Raw genomic sequence first — 22,938 nt, forward strand, 5'->3', positions numbered from 1 at the left:
AATGTTTAAAAGAGTCGTTGGGGGTAAGTTTTTGTTTTTACACAGAGAGCGGTGAATGTGCTGCTGGGGGTAGTTGTCGTCGTGGCAGCTATGATTGTGGCCTGGAAAATACTTTTGGATAGACACATAGATATGCAGGGAATGGTGGGATATGGATTATATGCGGGCAGATGAGAGTTGGCCTTGACATCATGTTCAGCACAGACATTGTGGGCTGAAGGACCTTTTCTTGTGCTGTTCCATTCTATGTTCAGCACCAGAAACCTGGGTTTGATCCCAACTAAGGGTGCTGTCTGTACTGCGATTACATTCTCATTGTGGCCGTGTGGATTTTCTCCGGGTGCTCTGGCTTGCTCCTACATTCCAAAGACGTACAGGTTTATTGGTTAATTGACTTCAGTATGTTGTAAAATTGTCCCTAGTGTGTAGGATAGTGCTGGTGTATGGGGTGATCGCTGGCTGGTGTGGACTCGGTGAGCTGAAGGGCTTGTTTCTGTGCTGTATCTCTCCACGTGTATTTAGCTTGACAGCTCTGAAGCAGGTCTTAATCAGAGGGCCGGGGGCTACCTACGCATTAATTGTGGGATGCACCCCATCTGCATCACTGCTGGAAGGTTCTGGACCCTCCATCCATTAGTTGTAGGAAGCGACTGCCGATGCTGATTGAAACCGAAATGCTGGAGTAACTCAGTGGGACAGACAGCATCTCTGGATAGAAGGAAAGGGTGACCTTTCAGTTTCAGGTCAAGACCCTTCTTCGGGCTGAATCAGGGGAGAGGGAGATACAGATTCATCCATTAGGTCTGGTCAAAAACCTGCATTCCGAGAATGGATCACCGAGAGAGTTTGTCATGTCAGTGCAGCACAGTGGCACAGTGATAGAGTTGTTGCCTTACAGCACCAGAGACCTGGAATCCATCCTGGCTGCAGGTGCTGTCTGTACGGAGTTTGTATGTTCTTCCTGTGACTGGGATTTCTCCCAGCGCTCTGATTTCCTCCCACATTCCAAAGATGTACAGGTTTGCAGGTTAATTGGCTTCAATAAAAAAAATGAAGATGGACGTCGGGTATCGTTACATTTCTAATTGTCTTTGACAATCCGAGGTTTGCAATGTTGAAGATTCAGCATTGGTCATGTCAGTGAATGAATCCGAGATGGGATTGCTCAGTACTGTCTGTAGCACACTATATTGGATGCTCAGCATAGAAACAAGCCTACAGTGGCTGACGGGTCCATTGAGTGCCACTCCCACTACACAGTGGAGCACAGGAGGCTGAGGGATGATCTTAGGTATATAAAATCATGAAAGGAATCGATAGAGTAAATGCGCAAAGTCTTTTACCCAGAGTAGGGGAATCAGAAGACATAGGTTTGACAAGGGAAATATTTAAAAGGAGCCAGATGGGCAGCTTTTTCACACAAAGAACTAGTGTACAGGTGATTGTTGGTCGGCGTGGACACAATGGGCCGAAGAGTCTTTCCATGCACTCTGTATCTCTAAAACTAAAAATTTGGACATGTACTTGGATAGGAAATGTTTAGAGGGATATAGGACAAACGTGGGCAAGTGGGACTTGTGTTGATGGGGCATCTTTGTTAGCATGGACATTGGGCAAAAGGGCCTGTTTTTGTGCTGTCTGACTCTTCTGGCATTAGTTCAGTGATTAATTCGGTAAAAATCCTGGAGAAACTCAGCAGATTCAGATAGCAGGTACACAAAATTGCTGGAGAAACTCAGCGGGTGCAGCAGCATCTATGGAGCGAAGGAAATAGGCGACGTTTCGGGCCGAAACCCTTCTTCAGACTGATCTGTATCTGTGGAGCGATCCTTCTTCAGACAGAGTTCCTCCAGCACTGTTTTTTGCTCACGATTCCAGTATGTGTGGTTTTGTGTATCATTCATTCCCTCCACAGATGTTGCATGACCTGCTGAGTTCCCCCAGCACTGTTTTTTGCTCAAGATTCCAGCATTTGCAGTCTTCTGTGTTTCCAAAGCTTGTTTCTTAATGTGGACAAATCAACCCTTGGTGAAAGCACTACTCGATCCACAAGGGGGCGTTACTGTTACACTCCCAACATAGAGTCATACAGCATGGAAACAGGCCCTTCAGCCCAACTTACCTATGCCAACTAGCATGCCCCATCTATGCTAGTCCCACCTGCCTACATTTGGCCCATATCCCTCTAAACTTTCCCTATCCATGTACCTCCATATGTCTTTTAAATGTTGTTATGGTACCGGCCTTAACTACCTCCACTGGCAGCTCATTCCATATACTCACTCAACCTCTGTAAAAGCTGACCCTCAGGCTCTTATTAAATGTTTCCCCTCTCACCTTAAACCTATGTCCTCTTGCTCTTGATTCTCCTACCCTGGGTAAAAGGCTCTGTACATTAACCCTATCTATTCCCCTCTTGATTTTGTGCACCTCTATAGGATCACCCTCGGCCTCCCCTGCTTCAAGTAATAAAGCCCCAGCCCACCCAACCTCTCCCTATAGCTCAGGTCCTCCGATCCTGGCAACATCCTCGTAAATCTTCTCTGCATTCTTTCCACCTTAACGGCATCCTTCCAATAACAGGCTGACTTAATACTCCAAATAGTCCTTTGCCAATATAGAATTTGCAACTCCGCTTGCTCTCATACTGTTTAATTAGTTATTTTGAGTTAATGGCTGCTTTGGGTTCTGGTTGTTTTCTCTTCTGCTGTGGGATGCTGCGTCCAACAGTACTGTAGAACCATAGAAACTGCAGATTCAGGTTTACACAAATAGGACACAAGATGCTGGAGTAACTCCACGGGTCAGGCAGCATCTCTTGGGGAACATGGATAAGTTAAGTTTTGGCTTGGGATGCCTCTTCAGTGATTGTGGGGGTGGGAGGGAGGAAGAAAGCTGGGAGAAAGAGGCAGGACAAAGCATGGCAGGTAATAGATGAACACAATCGAGGACAGGTTTTGATGTCTGCCTATACGACACCTATCAAAAGCATCCACGCTTTACATTCATAAAGCACAAGAGTGGCACAGCGGTAGAGTTGCTGCCTTACTGCACCAGAGACCCAGGTTCAATCTTGGCTACGGGTGCTGTCTATATGGAATTTGCACGTTCTCCCATGGGTTTCCTCCAGGTGCTCTGGTTTCCTCCCACGCTTCAAAGACGTGTGAGTTTGTAGGTTAACTGGCTTCTGTAAATTGTCCCTAGTGTGCAGGATAAAACTAGTGTATGGGTGATCGCTGATCGGCGTGGTCACGGTGGGCCGTGGGGCCCGTTTCCACTCTGTATCTCCAAACTAAACTAAATGTTAATATTGAAATTTTAAATCAAAATGTTATGGAAACTAATGAACAACAGGAATTGCATTCAGTAATACGCAGCTGGTGGAGTGATCTGCTGCTGCAGATGGGTACATTTGATTAAGAATCCACAATTTACAAATAATGTTCACCAGAGTAGGTTTAAAGTGAGGCAACGATTATTTGATGTAGTAATGCCAAAAAAAAGCAGAATTAGTCAGTTTATTAAAAACAACATTGTCATAGTCTCCTGGTCTGTAGAGATTGTGAACAGAGATGTGGGTGAAGGAACCTTTGTTTCAGCAGATACCTGACCAGGATGAGGGGTACGTGCCGTACAAAGGCAAGGCGACCTGGCGATCATGGTTCCAAGAAGCAGAAACAGTGCTTGGCAAGAACAGGATCAATGGCGGCTTGGAGTGATATCTCAGGTCAACGATCTGTTCCAAAACGACACAGAAACAATTTTTGCAAATCACCCGTAAACCACTGCAGAACCAGTCATTCCTCAGGTCTTTTTTTTTTTTTTTTTTAAAGAGTGTTTTCTTTGTAAACCAGATTCTCTGGGCTTGATTTTATTCATGTTCAGAATCACCAAATGTGTGTGTCGTGATTTTGTTAGTTCTCTGCTTCTGGCACTTTGTTCAAGTACGTGTGGGGAGGGTGTGAGGTGAGCAATAGTGGTGGGGGATGGATGGGAACAAGGGTGCAGCAAGTTATTCCCCCGCCTCCAATTGTTCGGACAGTTTATTGATTAGTTCAAAGCACATGGAGGTCGCTGGAAAGGAAAATATTTATTGTTCATCATGAACCAAGAAGCTTGTTAAAGATCGGTAGATGTTGATAGATCTAGAATCAGGAATAGGCTGACTGGGTGAGTGAAGTTCATCTGCAGCAAGGAATTGCAGATGCTGGTTTATTTAATAAAAATGACAGTGCTGGAGAAACTCAGCGGGTCAGGCAGCATCTCTGGAGAACGTGGCTAGGTGATGTTTCGGGCCAGGAACCTTTTTCCGACCTGAAAAATCACCCTCTGTGTTCTCCAGAGATGCTGCCTGACCCGCTGAGTTACTCCAGCACTTTGTGTCTTCACTTGTATTGTATTCAGTGCTCACTCATCGACAGTGAAGAAACGAAACACTGACTGGAGCTGCAATTCCTTCCAGACTGTAAGGATGGTGGATTTCCGTCAGGGGCCAGATGGGTTTCCCTGACAATCCATGGTTATCATTTCTTTACTCCAAATTTAAAACCAGGTAGGGTACAAGTCCATGGGCCACACCTATGGTGTCTCGCTAAGGCACACATATTTTATAGACTTAATTAATCCAAGCTCGTTGAGGCATGATCAAAGCAAGGTCTCATTATTTGCTTGGCGGCCTTACCCACCAAAGGACACTTGCCAACTGAGATGCAACGCTGGCAGCATGTAAAAACCTGCCTGGTGTAGACTTTAGAGATACAGTGCAGAAGCAGGCCCTTTGCCCACCGAGTCCATGCCAAACAGTCCATGCCAAACACTATTCTACACACTGCGGACAATTTACAATTTTACCGAAGCCAATTAACCTACAAACCTGTACGTGTAGGAGGAAACCGGAGCACCCGGGAAAAACCCACACAGGTCACGGGGAGAACATTTAGACTCTGTACAGACAGCACTCGTATTCAGGATCGAACCCAGGCCTCTGGTGCTGTAAGGCAGCAACTCTACCGCTGCGCCACCATTCTGACTCTCTGGGCTGCAGTCCCCACTGGTGAGTTGTTTCTAGATCTCACCTTGGTGGAAATGTGGGGTGTGTCTCGTCTGTGGGGTTCTGTGACACCCACGGGTGGGGTGCCATCGACCCAGGCGTAACTGCAGTTATAATGACGTGTACAGATAGGAAAATGTTAGGGGGGGATAAGGGCTAAATGGGACTAGCTTAGATGGGCCACCTTGGTCAGCGTGGACATGTTGGGCTTGAGGGCCTGTTTCCATGCTGTGTGATTCCATGACTAACCGGTTCTCCTACCACTCTCTACAGGTTAGTGATTCAGAAGGAAACAGGTTTCCAAATCCTCCTGTCTCAGGGATCTGTGCTATTTCAACTCCATTTTACTCAGAAGTGTTATTTAAGTAAATGATCCCATCCAGGGTGAAGAACATAAAGGCTTGCGTGCGGGTTTGTAGGTAAATTGACCTCTGTAAACTGCCCCTCATGTGTTGGAAGTGCAGGTCAATTGGTGTGAACGTGTGATCGATGGCCGTCATGGACTGGGTGGGCCAAAGGGCCTGTTTCCATTCTGTATCTATTAATTAAAATAGGAGCAGAAGTGAGCCTCACAGCTCCGTAGTTTGCTCCGCCATGCACTGAGATCACGGCTTCTTCAGCCTTGCCTCAGCTCCGTTTTATTGCCTGTTCCCTAGAATTCTTGACTCTTCCATTGTCCATAAGTCTATCTACCTCATTCTTAAGTGCCACCCATGGATTGGGGGCAAGTGAAATGGTTGCTTAAAATACTCTCACAGCTCTTCCTCCTTAACAACCCCTACAGTAAGTGGCAGTGGCCACAGCACACCTTGTTAAGACATGTATTTCACCCAGAGGTAATTGTCCATCCAGCTATTATTGTAGCTCCCCTTAGCACAGCTTAGCAGAACACAACATTGGTGTCACAGCTCTAAGGGCTGTGCCTCTGAACACAAATAAATTGAAATAAAATCAAGCCATTTGTCTCTTGCCTAATTAAAACGGACTCTGCTCCATTGAGGTTGGTTGCCTGCCAAGGCTGGAATGGGGATGGGATAGGGGTGTGGAACAATTTGATTCAAAGTTGCTCTTCACCAGCCTTCAGTTGATGATGGGATCTGCGGTCAGGTCTTGCAGAGAGCCAGTGGCAGCATCCTGTTAATACTGCGGAAATCACTTGAGATGCACACAGACTCCGAAAGAAACTGGAATTCCAAAGCAGTGCTGGAACTCAGAGAGCAGTGAGGAGAGAGGGAAGCGAGGATTGCTGGAGCAGCCTCATTTGTGGAGGTAAGCATCTAACCACAAGTCGCCAGACTTCTTCAGGGCCCTATGGGTGTGAAAAGTCATATGTTAGATGATGAGCCTCGATCTACAACATACGAGATAAGCTTAATTAAAAGTCTAAACAAATAATTCGCACCAGAAATAGTTAAAGATTGAAAGACTTGAGACACAGTGTGGAAAAAGGCCCTTCGGCCCACAGAGTCCGTGCCGGCCAGTGATCACCCCATACACTAGCACTATCCTACACATTGGGAACAATTTCCAATTATAACAAAGCCAATTAACTTACAAGCCTGTATGTCGTTGGAGTGTGGGAGGAAACCAGAGCACCCAGAGAAAACCCACACGGTCACAGGGAGAACATACAGGCCTGTGATCAGGATTGAACCGGGGTCTCTGGCGCCGTAAGGCAGCAACTCTAACGCTTAGCCACTGTGCCGCCCGCTGATACAGCGTGGAAACAGGCCCTTCAGCCCCCTGACCATTGATCGTGAGTTATATGTTATCCCACTTTCTCATCCACTCCCTACACACCTGGAATAATTTCAGAGGCCAATTAACCTACAAACCCGCAGGTCTTTGGGATGTGGGAGGAAGCTGGAGCACCCGCAGGATACCCATGTAGTCATGGGGAGAACATGCAAACTCCACACCCAAGGTCAGAACTAATGTTAACGGGTGATACAAAGAAAGGACACAAAATGCTGGAGTAACTCAGCGGGTCAGGCAGCATCTCTGGAGAACATACAGTAGATGGGTGATTTTTGGGTCAGGACCCTTCTTTGTGAACAGGTGATCGATGGTTGGTGTGGACTCGGTGGGGCAAAGCGCCTGTTTCCATGCTGTATCTCTAAACTGAACATCAATATACATGATTTCAAGGTTTAAAATTAGCAAAGTTTTAACTTAATAAGTACAAGAAATACAGGAACTAAAGCCTTGCATATATATTAAAGTTATCCTTTTGGCAACTTTGAAGGGGAAGATGGTGGCACAGTGGCACAGCCCTGTGGGGTAGAGTGGCAACCTTACAGCGCCAGAGACACGGGTTCGATCCTGACTACATGCGCGGTCTGTACGGAACTTGTATGTTCTCCCTGTGACTGTGGCTTTTCTCTGGGTGCTCCGGTTTCCTCACTCACTCCAAAGATGCACAGGTCGTAGTATAATTGACTTTGGTAAAAATCGTAAATTGGCCCTAATGTGTAGGATGGTGTACATGGATCGCTGGTCAGTGTAGACTCGGTGGGTCGAAGAGCCTTTTTTCCGCGCTGTATCTCTAAAGTCTAAAAATAGGTTCAATTTTAAGTTTCTCCGGCAGAGAATTAAGATAGTAAACGGTGTGTGGAAAGAGGACATCCTCTGGTATCATTGCTTACCCTACGATATCCTTAAAGCCCTGCGACAATGGTTTCACCTGGTAGCTCAGGCCATGCTTGTCACACAGCGACTTCACTAAAGGTGCGATCTTGTAGTAGTTGTGACGAGGCATCGTGGGGAAAAGGCTGCAAAAGAAAAATGTTCCAAAGAAAGAAAAGTTAAGTGTCATTTTGCAAAGTCTGATGTCAGAGGAGTAGTTTAGTTTAGAGATACAGCACAGAAACAGGCCCAGAAGCTCACCAAAGCCAATTAACCTACAAACCTGTACATCTTTGGAATGTTGGAGGAAACCGGAGGGAATTCACACATGTCACGGGGAGAATGTACAAACTCCAGACAGACAGCACTCGTGGTCAGAATTGAACCCGGGACCCTGGCACTGTAAGGCAGCAACACCACCGCTGTGCCACCGTTTCACCCCTACAGGAGCCCACAATCGAACAAACTTATCAGGATTAACAAACTGATCAGGAAGGCTGGCTCTGTCCTGGGGGCAGAGTTTGATTCATGGGAGGTGGTCATGGAGGGGAGGAAGCTCCTCAAACTGCAGAGCATCTTGGACAATACAGCTCACCCCACCATGACACACTGGTCAATCTGAGGAGCACCTTTAGCAACAAACTGGTTCCACCAAGATGCAGTACAGAACGCCACAGGAGATCCTTCTTTCCTGTGGCTATCAAACTGTACAACTCCTCCCCCATCTGTCGTGGGGTGGACTGTCGTCTCCCCCCCCCCCCCCCCCCCCCCCCCCCAAAAAAATCTTTGTACATCCCCAATTCATTCCACTCACTTTAATTTCATGTTTCATGTAGCTTGTGTTTTATGACTGTTGACAGATTAATTTCCCTCTGGGGATAAATAAAGTTCTATTGTATCGGAAAGTACTTACTGGTGCTCAATCTGAAAGTTGAGATGACCACTGAACCAGTCATTGAAGATGGATTGTTCAATGTTACACGTGGAGTCCAACTGGAAAAGCAACAGAATTATAAATCAGAAGCCAGTATTGTATTTGCCTTCATCACCAACCCTGGAAGTGCATTCCAGACATTCACCACCCTCTGACCATTCCATGTCTGTCCAACCTCTCCCTGTAGCTAATACCCCATATTCCAGGCAATATTCAGGTAAACCTTCTTTCCAAAGCCTCTACATCCTTCCTGTAATGGGGACAACTAGAAATGCATGCAATATTCCAAATACGGCCTAACCAAATTCCTATAAAGCTGCATCATGACTTCCTGAAGTAATGAGGGAAAGGAGCTCACAATGTTCAGCAGGGCAGCATCATTGGGACATGTGGCATTGGCTCAGCTTGTATTTCACTGAATTCCTAAAAAATGTAGCAATTTAATAGCAGGATTGAAAATGACTGAATTTGGTGGAATGGTAAAGGAAAAAAATACAGAGCGAAGATAGTGGCATTTAAGAAGCTTTTAGAGAGGCACATAGATATGGAGGGATATGGATCATGGGCAGGCAGATGAGACTAGTCTATCTTGGAATCATGTTTGGCACAAGCATTGCGGACCGGAGAGCCTGTTCCTGTGCTGTGCTGTTGTAAGAATCCAGATTTTTTTTTAAATCATCTTTTGGTTTGATATCAGAAAGTATTTCTACATTTCAAAGTGGTGGAAAGACAAAGACTGTCCTCTATAAAGCTATTGAAATTTGGTCCACTCAAAATGTCAGCAGAGTCTGGTGGATTTATGTTGGGTAAAGGTGCCAAAGACTACAGGAGCAATACAGGGGGATTGGTCATTGGCTAATTGAGATGCCTAATGGATTACTATCACTCCCATGTAACACACCTTAACTTAGCAAATATTAATGTTGAAGTGATGTGCATTACATTAGCAGTTCTTAAGAAAGAATTTGGTTTAGCTTAGTTGAGTTTAGTTTATTGTCACGTGTACCAAGGTACAGTGGAAAGTTTTTGTTGCGTGCTAACCAGTCAGCCGAAAGACAATACATGATTACAATTGAGCCATCCACAGTGTACAGATACAGGATAGCGGGAATAACGTGAATATTGTTTACTGCAAGATAAAGTCGGATCAAAGATAGCCCTGGTGTCTCCAATGAAGATAGTAGCTTAGGACTGCTCTCTAGTTGGTCCTAGGATGGTTCAATTGCCTGATAACAGCTGGGAATAAACTGTCCCTGAATCTGGAGGTGTGCGTTTTCACACTTCTATATCTTTTGCCTGATGGGAGAGGGGAGAAGAGGGAGTGGCCAGGGTGTGACTCATCCTTGATTATGCTGCTGTCTTTGCCGAGGCAACTTGAGGTGTAAATAGTCAATGGAAGGGAGTTTGGTTTATATTGTACTGCAGGGAATGTGATGCAGAGGCGACTACCTCCTACAGTTAGTCTGGACCACTTATCCAAAGATCTGTTTGAAAAAGAGATATATCAAAGCCAATATGGAAAGATATATCAAAGCCAATATGTAGGAAGGAACTGCAGATGCTGGTTTATACTAAAGGTCGACACAAAATGCAAGAGTAACTCAGCAGCATCTTTGCAGGAGAAAGAAAAGGAGACATTTTGGGTCAGAACCTTCCTTCCATTCTGGAAGAATGGAAAGAATTTTGCATCGATAGAAATCTGAATGATTAGCCCTGCGGTTTTAAAGCCTTTTACAAATTAGTAGCATGACTGATCCTTGATGGTTTTACATATTTGTTTTATTGATTATATGAATCTAGTTTCTTCAATTTAGCATTCTATGTTTTACTTTGAAATAGCGCAACTCGGTGGCGCAGCAGTAGTGTTGCTCTCTTACAGCACCAGAGATCCGGGTTCGATCCTGACTACGGGTGCTGTCTGTACGAAGGTTTACGTTCTCCCTGTGACCTTGTGGGTTTTCTCTGGGTGCTCCAAAGTTTCCTCCCACATTCCAAAGACATACAGATTTGTAGGTTAATTGGCTTCTGTAAATTGTCAGTTGTCCCTAGTGTGTAGGATAGAGCTACAATACGGGGTGATTGCTGATCGGCATGGATTCGGTGGGCTGAAGGGCCTGTTTCCATGCTGCATCTCTAAAGTCTTAAGACAACACTCTTTAAATTTACCATCCCTAACTCCATACAATATTCACACTCCATATAATCACCAACTTTCTAAGATCGACGTCATTATGCCTGCGCTTTCCTGTATTATCATGAGACTTTAATTTACTATAAATATTCTAATTATGTTTATTAGTATTTTAATAAATTGCCTTCAGTATTCTTAACATTCTGAGCAACAAAGTCATTGAAATTTGAAGTTGAAATAGATAGTGACGTAATGTCATTTGCTTCTCCAGTCATGAACAGTGTGCATTAATAATTGAAGATCTTACTCCACAGATTAATGAGAGATCATGTATCGAGCATCTCAAGGTGATAATGAAACCATAAGACACAAAACTTTTCATGGAGTTCTGATTGATTTATGTTCTTTTTATCTTTCTGAACTCTCTCTGTTTCCTCTCTTGATAACAAAAGCACTTGGTGTTCCACAGATACTGGACCACCTGTCAGCGTCTCCTACAAGTAACAATTCCCCATTTCAAGACTTGACAATGATAAGATCATTTATTGTCACAGTCAGGACTGATCTATCCTCTCAAATTCCCCACTCCTCATTGTCTGTCCAGGCGTCATCCAACAAAACAAGCAAAGAGATCAAATAAATGAATGGCGACCAGATCTTGTTACCGAGCCTCCACTGATGCACCAAATCATGGCAACAGTCAATCAAGATGGTCTGAAGAAGGGTCCTTTCATGCAACGTCACCTATCCATGTCCTCCAGAGGTGCTGCCTGGCCCACTGAGTTACTCCAGCATTTTGTCTCTGCAGATGCTGGTTTACACCAAAGATAGTTCCTTGTTATTACCAATCACTGTCAAGAAACCAAATGGCCAATTTGATGTGGCACTCTGTAAAACTGAGGGGCAATAGTTTTGATGCAGCTCTTGTGTAATGACTATAATTTAGTGAAGTGGCCATTTTATTAAGAATAACAATTTCTAACACCACGAAAGCATGTTTCTTGAAGTGGAAACTTGTATAAAAGGCCCAAAGAAAGTTCCAAATCTGTTCATTAAATGGAAACTACCTGCATACTGAGCCAGTCCTTGTGCTTTTCATTATCAATTTCCATTGGAATATGGCTCATCTGGGTCACCCACACAAACCAATGGCTCTCGATAAACCTGCAGAGAGAATTATGCAGTAGTTAGGTGTTAACTCTTATCAACACTATACTTACCGTATAACTATCAGGCTATGAAACACACAACCTCTAAATAAACTCTGATCTACATCGGTGTAAAGCAGCATCTGCAGTTCTTTCCTACACAAAACTTTTGTTGTTGTTTATTATGGTGTTTACGCATACATATCTGTTGAACTGATGCAGGTAGGAATTTCATTGTTCTGTTTTGGGACACATGACAATAAAACACTCTTGAATCTTGACTATAACAACATTTAAAGGCCGTTTTGACAGGTACATGGATAGGAAAGGTTTAGAGGGATATGGGCCAAATGTGGGCAGGTGGGACTAGTGTAGATGAGGCATCATGGTCAGCATGGACACGTTGGGCTGAAGGGCCTGTCTCTGTTTGGGACATTTATTTGGGTGCCCTTCCATGAATATTATGAAGTGCAACCAGTTAACATTTTTTTATTCAATTTCATTTCATTTGATTTATTCTCATTTACTGAGCTGATCACCTGAGTATAGTTTCATGGCAACAGGTAGATTTCCAAATGGCTGTTATTGTTTAGTAAAGTTGACATTGAAAGTTGGTAAAACTTAGACTTCATTAACTGATAGCTGTAAAGTCAAGTTCCTATTGGCAAGCTGACAAAATACCTGGAAAGCTATAAAATATTTCTTAATTAAATCTGTTTACTCCACTTCAAGTTCTAACCACGGCACAGCTGACATTATAGTCATGGAGTCATACAGCATGGAAACAGGACCTTCGGCCCAACTTATCCATGCCGAGCAAGTTGCCCCATCTGCACCAGCCTCACAGCCCCAGTATTTGGAACATATCCCTCTGAGCCTTTCCTGTTTCATGCACCTGTCTGAGTTATAGTACCTGCCTCAACTACCTCCTCTGGCAACATGTTTCATATACCCAACATCCTTTGTGTGAAAAAGTTGTCCCTCGGATTCTTATTAAATCTTTCCCCTCTTGCCTTAAACATATGTCCTATGGTTCTTGATTCCCCTACTCTGGGTAAAAGACTATGCTTTCACCCTACCTATAGTGTCCCCCCCATAATCTTAACACCTCCATAAGATCACCCCTCATCCCCCTGTGCTCCAAGGAATAATATCCTAGCCTATCCAACCTCGCCCTATAGCTCAGGCAACATCTTCATAAATCTTCTTTGCACTCTTTCCAGCTTGACAACATCTTTCCTATAGCATGGTGACCAAAATTGAACACAATGCTCCAAATGCAACCTCATCAATGTGTTGTACATAATTAATGGTTTCTTTGCCAGAAGCTTGCTATGCCTCGAGCTGCAACACCCGATCCCAACAGTTAGGAAAAATTAAAGTGCAATTCAGGTATAATGGCGGCGTGGCGGCGTGGCTCTGGCTGCAGCAGCTCACCGGCAGTCCTGTTTGTTTTGTGTTTTTTGTGTTGTTTATTTCATTTTGGTTAGTCTAGTTTTGGTTTTTAGTTTGTGTTTGGGGGGGGGGGTTGAAACGGGGCTTGCTGTCTCTCCCTGCGGGGGAATGCGACTTTTTTGTCGTATTCCCCTTCTCTGCCTCCGTCTGCGCTGAGGCCTAATGGCGGAGCTGGCGACCTCGAGGCTCAGGAGGCAGAGCCCTGAGCTCGCTCCCGTGAGGGCGGCCCGGCTCGGGGCTGGAACAGTGCTTCCGTGAGGGGCTGTGACGCTCCCGGGAGGGCGGCCTGGCCCGAGGAAGGAACGGTGCTCCCGTTGGAGTGGCCGAGCTCGGGGAGGTACGGCGTTCCCAGCCCGAGGGAGGAGCGGCGCCCAAGTCGGGGCGGCCCAGCCCGAGGGAGGTACGGCGCCCATGTCGGGGCGGCCCAGCCCGAGGGAGGAGCGGCGCCCAAGTCGGGGCAGCCCAGCCCGAGGGAGGTACGGCGCCCATGTCGGGGCGGCCCAGCCCGAGGGAGGAGTGGCACCCAAGTCGGGGCGGCCCAGCCCGAGGGAGGTACGGCGCCCATGTCGGGGCGGCCCAGCCCGAGGGAGGTACGGCGCCCATGTCGGGGCGGCCTGGCGCGGGGCTGAGACGGTAACGGTAATGGTACTCACGTGGGGGCGATCCGGCTCGGGGCTGGAACGGTGCTCCGGTGGCTGGGACGGTGTTCTGGCGGTGGTGGCCTGAGTCCGGGGTTCGGCCGCGGGCCAGTGGCTGCGTCAGCAGGACTGGTGGGCGGCAGCTACGACCACCCCGGGGCGCGGTGATTGAGCCGCGGGACAGTTTTTAACATCGCCCGGTGGGGTATCGCCTCAGCGCAGAGGGAGAAGAGGAGGGAAGAGACTGCAGCCCTAAGACTTTTGCCTCCATCACAGTGAGGAGATGCTGGTGGATGTTAATATGTGTTTATTATTGTTTTTTATTGTATTGTATTGTATGTATGACTGCTGCAATTTCGTTCAGACTTCGGTCTGAATGACAATAAAGGCTATCTAATCTAATCTAATCTAATAATGAAGATACAGAACTGCTCTGAATGACAACAGGAATTTTAACAGAACTTCTGACAATTCACCACTTGGATCATAGGATAAAAGGAATTTGAGCATTGGAGTTGCTCTAAAAACCTATGTTAACTCAAAACATGTGCCTCATGAGAGGAAGCACAGTGGCGCAGCACTAGGAACCCAGTTTCGATCCTGACCTCAAGTACTGTCTGTGTAGACGTTACCTGTTCTCCCTGTGACTGCATAGGATTTCTTTGGGTGCTCCGGTTTCCTCCCACATCCCAAAGACGTGCAGGTCTGTAGGTTAATTGGCCTCTGTAAATTACCCCTCATGTGTAGGGAGTGGATGAGAAAGTGGCATTATATATAGAACTAGTGAGAACGCGTCAACGTGGACTCTGTGGGCCGATGGGCTTATTTCCATGTTGTATCTTTCAATTCAGTTCAACTATTTAAATGTGGCAGCACCTTAATTCATGATCCAAATAATCGTAACACTAGTAGGTTTGACTGAAAATAAAATAAATTCTCTCTAATTGTACATACCTGACGAATAGAACAAAGATGACAGACCCAAAGAATCCATAGAAAGAGGCATAAGTGTTGAAGTAGCGGATGTAGTACGTTGCTGCCCAGGCAACATCCTACAAAGTAGAGAAGATGCAAACCAGATCGTTAATGGCTTTGTGATATTATTCCTGATTTACACTTGGTGTAAACACCATTGCTCTGTTGTGCATCCAACACAGTCAATGTAGGGAGTGCTGAGTTTCAGCTCCCATCCTAGGTCATTCAAGATGTGTTGCTCAGACATTTTTTGCAGGCGAATCCACACTCTGCAAAGAGGTGGGCAACAGTCTCCTCTCCATAGCAGCCGTCCCGAGGGCAGCGTGCACTGGTAGTGAGGTTCCGAAAGTGCAGGAAGAATCTGACTGGGAGGTGCTCCCCTCACCGCCAGCCAAGCCAGGTCTTGGTGCTTGTTGGCGAGTTCTAGCGATGAGGCATTTTGCCAGACAAGCTGGGCAGTCTGCTCTGGGAACCACGCCACTGGATCCATGGAGTCATTTCCCTGCAGTGCCTGCAGGACGTTCCGTGCTGACCACTCCCCGATGGACTTGTGGTCAAAGGTGTTGGTCCGGAGGAACCTTTCCACGAGCGACAGATGGTGCGGCAATGTCCAGCTGAGCGTGGCATCTGCGCCAGGCCCATCCTTCGCAACACCGGGGACAGGTAGCACCTCAGCAGGTAGTGGCACTTGGTGCCCACGTGCCTTGGCTCTACATTCCGCCTGATGCAACCACACACAAAGGTGGCTATCAGGTTGAGGGCGACGTTGGGCACGTTTTTACCCCCGTTGTCTGCTAACTTGTGCATTGTGGCCCATCACACCCGGCCCATCCTCGACCCCCTGATGAACTGGAAGATGGCCCGGGTGATCCCTGTGGCGTAGGAGAGAGGGACAGGCCACACTTGTGTCAAGTACAGCAGCCCTGAGAGCACCTCACACCTGATGACCAAATGTTTTCCCGTTATAGAGAGGGAGCACTACTTCCACAGCTCCAGTTTCTTCCCCACCTTGGCTATCTGCTCCAGTCACACGCCTCTGCCCCCCCGAATCAGATCCCCAGCACCCTCAAGAAGTCAGGCTTGATGGTGAAGGGGACCGAAGATCGGTCGGGCATGGCCTCGCTCTTCCTGCGGTTCACCCTGGCTCCCGTGGCCGACTCAAACTGGTCGCAGACGCTGATCAATCTGTGGACCGACCCTGGATCCGAGCAGAAGACGGCGACATCATCCATGTACAGGGAGGTTTTGACCTGAGTGCCCCCACTGCCTGGCAATGTCACTCCTCATGCTCACGTCCTTACTGATGGACTCGGCAAAAGGTTCAATACAACAGACGAACAAGACAAGGGAGAGAGGGCAACCCTGCCTGACTAGACCTGACGGGGAAGCTGTCTGATTCCCACCCATTGATTTGGACTGCACTACAGATATCGGCGTAGAGCAGTTGGATCCAATTTCTGGTTCCCTCCCCAAAGCCCATTTTGGAGAGCACGTCCGTCATGTAAGTGGGTGATATCCTGTCAAAGGCCTTCTCGTGGTCCAAGCTGACTGGGCAGGCATCCACCCGTCTGTCCTGCAAGTTGGCAATGCTAACCAAAACACTCATGAGGGAAGTGTCCGGGGGTGGGGAGGGAGGGAGGGTGTATTGCCAAGTTGACCAGGATCGACTGCACGTGCCTAGACCGCTTAGTCTGCAAATCAGAACTGCCTTCCTCCTCGGACCCTCAAATCTGTTCCATTCAATATTTACTTTGCAATACTGGCTTTACGACCCAGATGCATCACTTTTCACAAATGCAAAAGCCAATGTACTCTTGATGTCCAGAATGGCACGGATATTTGGGAGCTCAGAATTCCCCAACTAATGAGGAAAGACAACTCAATTGGGCCGAGTGCCAAACAAAAAAATTGTTGATTCCTTTACGGGGAGGAAGAAGAACTCACAGGTCCAATCACCCAAACCTTTCCTCACAATAGTCTTACTGTAGCATGGGGCAGAACATAGAACAGTAGTGGAAAAGCAGGCCCTTCGGCCCACAATGTTGATGCCACAGATGATGCCAAGACCATCACCAATCTATCTGCACATAACCCATATCCCTCCATTTGCTGTATATCCATGTGCCTATCCAAAAGTCTTTTAATTGTCACTAATGTATCTACTTCAATCACCCCCCTAGGCAGCATATTCTACTCTGTGTAAAAAACCTTGCCCTGCACATCTCCTTTAAACGTTGCTCTTCTCACCTTAAAGCTGTCCCATCTAGTATCTGATTTTTCCATCCTTCGGGGAAAAAGGGAGAGTGTTGTGTGTTCCCACTCTCCACTTTCCACTGCGCTCCAGTGGAAAGAGGTGCAGGAAGAGAAAGCGGGAAGCGAGGTTCAGACCCAAAACGTCACCTAATCTTTTCCTCCAGAGAAGCTGCCTGACCCACTGAGTTACACCAGTATTTTGTGTCAACCTTCATAATAGTGTTGAACTTGCGGGGAGAATGGGAGAGAGGCTAATGTACGTACCACCCAATCGCGGTGGGCGATCATCGTCATCGTTATCTGATAGTAGAAATACACCGGAATTAGCAGGGGCGGGCCAACTGTAAGAGAGAGCGGCAAATGACAGCGCAGCAGATAATCAGCACACATAACAACCGTGACAACCTACAATATTGCCAGACGCTCACGGAGACATACTCACTGAGGAAGAAGTACTCGTGCTGATAGTTGTACGGCAAATTCTTGATCTTCTTTTTTCCAAACTACCGGTACAAAAAGAGGACTTAGGTGTAAACCAAGCCAAGCCTTTAGTACATAGTTGCAGAATCAAGGAACTGCAGATGCCGGTTAACACACAAAAGGACACAAAGTGCTGGAGTATCTCAGTGGATTAAGCAGCATTTCTACAGAACATGGATAGGTGCTGTTTCAGATCAAACTGAAGAAGAGTCTCAACCTGAAACGTCACCTGTCCATGTTCTCCAGAAAAGCTGCCTGACCCGCTGAATTACTCCAGTGATTGAAGCAAGTTCTCGACTCAAAATGTCAGCTCTCCATGTTTTACAGAGATGCTGCCTGTCCTGCTGAATTACTCCAGCATTTTGTGTTCTTTGGTACACAGTTCATAGGATACACTATCCTAAACATACCAGACCTTAATTAAATTCCACTCTAACATTCTCCCTGATCAGTAGTGCATTAGATTCCATCCCACATCCTTCTCCTATGTACTTATTGTTCTATTGAGCTAAATATTGCAGACACACACCCCAAGTACGGAGCAAATAGGAGATAGAGTTACAATATTTATTAAGGATTTTTCTGCCAACATTGCTACCCATCAGAAGCATGAAACACAGAATAATAGATATATTCAAATGGTAACCTACCATTGAAACCACCATTGGATTCATCAAGTAGATCTATTATCAGGTTCAGTGAAGGATCTCTTGACTAGATATGGACTGTTGGACAGAGTGGGAACAAGGAGCAAGTATCTATGTGATCCCTGTATGGTCATTTTCCTGTCACTACCACACTACCCCCAGTGTCTCGTCCCCTTTTTCACCAAGTGAAATTCCAAAGAGTCATTCACTGTAGAACCATATCATGTTTAGAGTGGCACGATGCGCAGCAGTAGAGTTGCTGCCTTAAAGCGCCAGAGACCCAGGTTCGATCCTGACTACGGGTGCTGTCTATACGGAGTTTGCATGTTCTCCCTGTGACTGCGTGGGTTTTCTCTGGGTGCTCCTGTTTCCTCCAACACTCCAAAGGCGTACATGTTTGTAGGTTAACTGCTTTTGGTAAACATTGTAAATTGTCCCCAGTGTGTAGCACAATGCTAGTGTACGGGAATTGCTGGTTGGCATGGATTCGATGGGCCGAAGGGCCCGTTTCTGCGCTGTATCTCAAAACTAAACTAAATTATATTTGCTGTCAATTACATGCAATGGGGTTAGCAATATGCACAAATATCACGACTGGGACCAGTGTGAAATGCCTGCTTTCAGCTTTAAGAACAGGAATCCTTCCCACCACATTTTATTTCATCTTCAAATATTTGATCACCTGTGAAAAATCCAGGCGGTAGGTTGATATGAATCCTTTCTAGGGGAATTTAAAAATGAAAGAAAACTCACATCCAAGGGCATTTCACAGTATTCATTATTCTGCTACTAAATCATCTGAAAACTTGGGATTTGTTATTCACTCCTATGTATAATATCAATTGCTATTACGAGTAAAATGATTTTGTAAATGTCTCCATGGCTCCTATTCTGTAACTCAGGGCAGTTTTATTTTAATGAAACCAATGGTTCTGTTTACTAAATGTATGAAGAGGTCAGACAACATGACAGTCTCACATACTTGTGTAATTTTATCCCAATTCTGGTCCCAGCCTCGAATATCAAGAAGATAGAAAGAATCTGTATTGCAAATTTCCCAACACAACCTGCCTTTAACCTGTTCACTGTCAAGTTTTTTTCTCCACTACTGGCCATGACCCGAGTATACTCAGGGGTGGCACTGAACAGGTTAATGTTGAAATCAAGTGAGTCTTGATTCAGAGTGATCCAGCATGGAATTAGGCCCTTCAGCCCACCTCGTTAATGCAGACCAAGATGCCGCGTCTAAGTTAGTCCCATTTACCCGTATTTGGCCTATATCCCTGTAAACCTTTCCTATCCATGCTGTTTTTTTTTGTTTTTTTCCTCCCCCCCCCTTCACCCCCTTCACCCCCCCTCCCCCCCTTCCCCCCCCCCCCTCCCCAATAGAGAACAGAATTTCTCATTTTAATTCATAATTTGGAACTCAGTACAGAGACTCAATGTTTCCTTATTCACCTCAAGGTCATTTTTCAAACTTATTCTTGTTCCCCATTATAGGCCTCTATCTTTATTTTAATTTCTGAATTAAAAGAATTTACCTCCACAGGTTGTGTGTTTCCCAGTACGAACATCTTCAGCATGTTCACATCAGGGTCTTTATTAAAGATGTTGGGCTTGGCGTGGTGTTGGAAGTGTCGATGATTCCACCAGTTTCCAGAAGCTCCCTTAGAGATGAGATACAATATCACACAGCTTAGTAAGAGCACGGTAATCTCCATTCACTCTACCTTTAAGGTTGCTGCCACACTTGTTTACAATAATCCAAACTCAGTGTCTATGAGCTTCACATTTTGTCACAAACAAGTTTTAGCATCCCGCTACTGAATTAATGACCAGATGAATGAACGGTGTACAGTAGGGATCATATTGACTGGTTGCATCGTGGCATGGTTCTGCAACGTGAACGCCCAGGAGCGAAGAAGACTGCATAAAGTGGTGAACGCTGCCCAGTCCATCTCAGTTCTGACCTCCCCACCATCGAAGGGATTTACAGGAGTCGCTACCTCAAAAAGGCAGCCAGCATCATCAGAGGCCCACCCACCACCCTGGTCACGCACTCATTTCACTCCTGCCATTGGAAAGAAGATATAAGAGCCTGAAAACTGTAACGTCCAGGTTCAGAAACAGCTTATTCCCAACAACCATTAGGCTATTAAACGCTACAACCTCCAAATAAGCTCTGAACTACATAGACTTGGGGGCATTGTTTTTGTCTTTTTGCACTATTATTGTTTGTCTCGTTTATTATATTTTTACAGAGTACAATGTTTACAGGTTCTGTTGTGCTGCTGCAAGTAAGAATTTCATTGTTCTGCCTGGGACATGTGACAATAAAACACTTGGCCTTGCGCATGAGGATTTCATCAGTCTTTCCATATCCTTATATAATATGCTCCTATCCTATTCAACATTTTCCATAGGATCTTCTGTTTCATCTGCACCCAACACCGTTTTTACACCTCTGCACTATTTAACTGCTGCGCCAGTCTGAAGGAGGGCCATGACCCGAAACGTCGCCCTCCACAGATTTCCCTCCACAGATGCTGCCTGACCCACTGAGTTCCTCCAGCACTTTGCTTTGCTCAAGATTCCAGTCTCTGCAGTTCCTTGTGCCTCCATAATGATTACCTTCATGTGACCTATCAGGAACTTGTGTAACAGGTGGTTCCATTTTGTTTTCCGGAAAACTGACAAATGTCCGAAGTCATGTTGAAGCCAGCCTGACTGAGCCTGGAATTGACAGAGAAAGATCATCACTTCTGCACTAAGAATTGCACTACGATAGGAAAATACATTTCACTCCGTTTACTATTTATAGCAAGTAATAAAATAATAGTCAAGAAATTTGATCATGCAATGCTCTTTTCTGCATTTCACTATTATAAATTAACAAATGGTTTCTTTTTGTTTACAGACAAAGCATGGAGCAGGCCATTCGGCCCATCGTGTCTATGCCAACCATTGATCACCCGTTCACACTTGTTCCAGGCTATCCCACTTTTGCATCCACTCCCTACACACTCGGGGCAATTTACAGAGATACTGACTGTCGAAATAAATCTATTAGCGTAACTGCTGGATAGCCATTTCAGAACAATTAGTTTAGAGATAAGCATGGAAACAGGCCCTTCGGCCCACTGAGTCCACACTGACCCGTTCACACTAGTTCCATGTTATCCAATATTCCGTACACACTAGGGGTAATTCATAGAAGCCAATTAACCTACAAACCCGCACGCTTTTGGGATGGGGGAGGAAACCAGAGCACCCAGAGGAAACCCGTGCGGTCACATGGAGAACATGCAAACTCCAAACAGACAGCAACCGAGGTCAATACAAAGCCCGAGACTCTGGAGCCATGAGGCAGTGGGTCGACCAGCTGCGCCACTGTGCCGCTCATAATGAATCAAGAATTACGATAATAAATTTCCCTGGGGATGCCTGGAATCAAAGTGACTGTCGATGGAATACATGAAGCTACATGTAAAATATAAACCCGTTCTTCATTAGTACAGGTGTCAGAGGTTATGGGGAGAAGGCAGGAGAATGGGGTTAGGAGGGAAAGATAGATCAGACATGATTGAATAGTCTTTCACGACGATGGGCCGAATGACCTAATTCTGCTCCTATCACATGATTTTAATACAGCAGATGGGAAACCAGCTCTGAAATTCTGTGTCAGTTTCAAAAGAGAGGTAGACACAAAAAGCTGGAGTAACTCAGTGGGACAGGCAGCATCTCTGGAGAGAAGGAATGGGTCATTTTTCTGTTCGACACCCTTCTTTAGACTGATGTCAGGGGAGTGGGCAGGACAGAGATAGAATGTAGTCGGGGAGTCGGAGACAGTCGGACTAGTGGAAGAACTTGGAAGGGGGAGTGGATGGAGAGTGAGGGAAAGCAAGGGCTATTTGAAGTCAGAGAAGTCAATGTTCATGCCTCTGGGGTGTAAGCTACCCAAGCGAAATATGAGGTGCTGTTCCTCCAATTTGAGCTGGGCCTCACTCTGACAATGGAGGAGGCCCAGGATAAAGAGGTCAGATTGGGAATGGGAGGGGGAGTTAAAGTGCTGAGCAACCGAGAGATCAGGTAAATTAAGGCGGACTGAGTGGAGGTGTTCAACGAAACGATCGCTGAACCTTTTTCCTGTCGGGTCTCCGTTGTCGTTGGGGCCTAGCACCGGGGAGCGGCCTCCAGCCTGAACGACCTGGAGGCTCCAGTCACGGAGCTGCGGACTACTCACCATCGTGGGGCTGGCCGGCATCAGAGCGTGGGGAACAGTGGTGACTCGCTGCTGTGGCCCGACCACGTAACTCGGAGGCTCCAGCTGCAGCTGCAGGTCCGGTGGACTGTCGGGACATCGGGAGCTCGCGGGTGGAGAGACCGCTTTCCGGAGCTCCCGCAACAAAACTTCTCCAGCCCGTGTCACGGGGTTGGAACGACCCGGAGCGGGGCCGTACATCGCCCGGCGCGGCTTCATGGCCATGGGACATTCCAGCGCCCGCCGGGGGCTCCAACTTTGTGACATTTAGACCAGGAGCGGGGCCGTACATCGTCCCGCGCGGCCTAAAATGGCCGTGGGACTTATCATCGCCCGCCTGG

At 46.3% G+C, this 22,938-nt stretch overlaps 1 protein-coding gene across 2 annotated transcripts in view; it reads right to left on the bottom strand.

The window, feature by feature from the left end:
• Nucleotides 1-6,013: 6,013 nt before the first annotated feature.
• The window catches only part of fads2 (fatty acid desaturase 2), a 50,007-nt gene continuing 33,082 nt past the window's right edge, over nucleotides 6,014-22,938 (bottom strand). For both annotated transcript variants that reach the window (XM_033039058.1, XM_033039057.1), the window contains 9 exons: nucleotides 20,968-21,069; nucleotides 19,878-20,003; nucleotides 17,652-17,712; nucleotides 17,474-17,550; nucleotides 14,936-15,033; nucleotides 11,808-11,904; nucleotides 8,589-8,668; nucleotides 7,696-7,821; nucleotides 6,014-6,359 (listed from right to left, as the gene is read on the bottom strand). In XM_033039058.1, the coding sequence (XP_032894949.1) occupies nucleotides 6,308-6,359; nucleotides 7,696-7,821; nucleotides 8,589-8,668; nucleotides 11,808-11,904; nucleotides 14,936-15,033; nucleotides 17,474-17,550; nucleotides 17,652-17,712; nucleotides 19,878-20,003; nucleotides 20,968-21,069 (819 nt within the window). In that variant the 3' untranslated portion in view covers nucleotides 6,014-6,307. The remainder of the gene's footprint in view (nucleotides 6,360-7,695; nucleotides 7,822-8,588; nucleotides 8,669-11,807; nucleotides 11,905-14,935; nucleotides 15,034-17,473; nucleotides 17,551-17,651; nucleotides 17,713-19,877; nucleotides 20,004-20,967; nucleotides 21,070-22,938) is intronic.

This window comes from Amblyraja radiata, chromosome 20 (assembly GCF_010909765.2).
Source record: "Amblyraja radiata isolate CabotCenter1 chromosome 20, sAmbRad1.1.pri, whole genome shotgun sequence".
NCBI lineage: Eukaryota > Metazoa > Chordata > Chondrichthyes > Rajiformes > Rajidae > Amblyraja > Amblyraja radiata.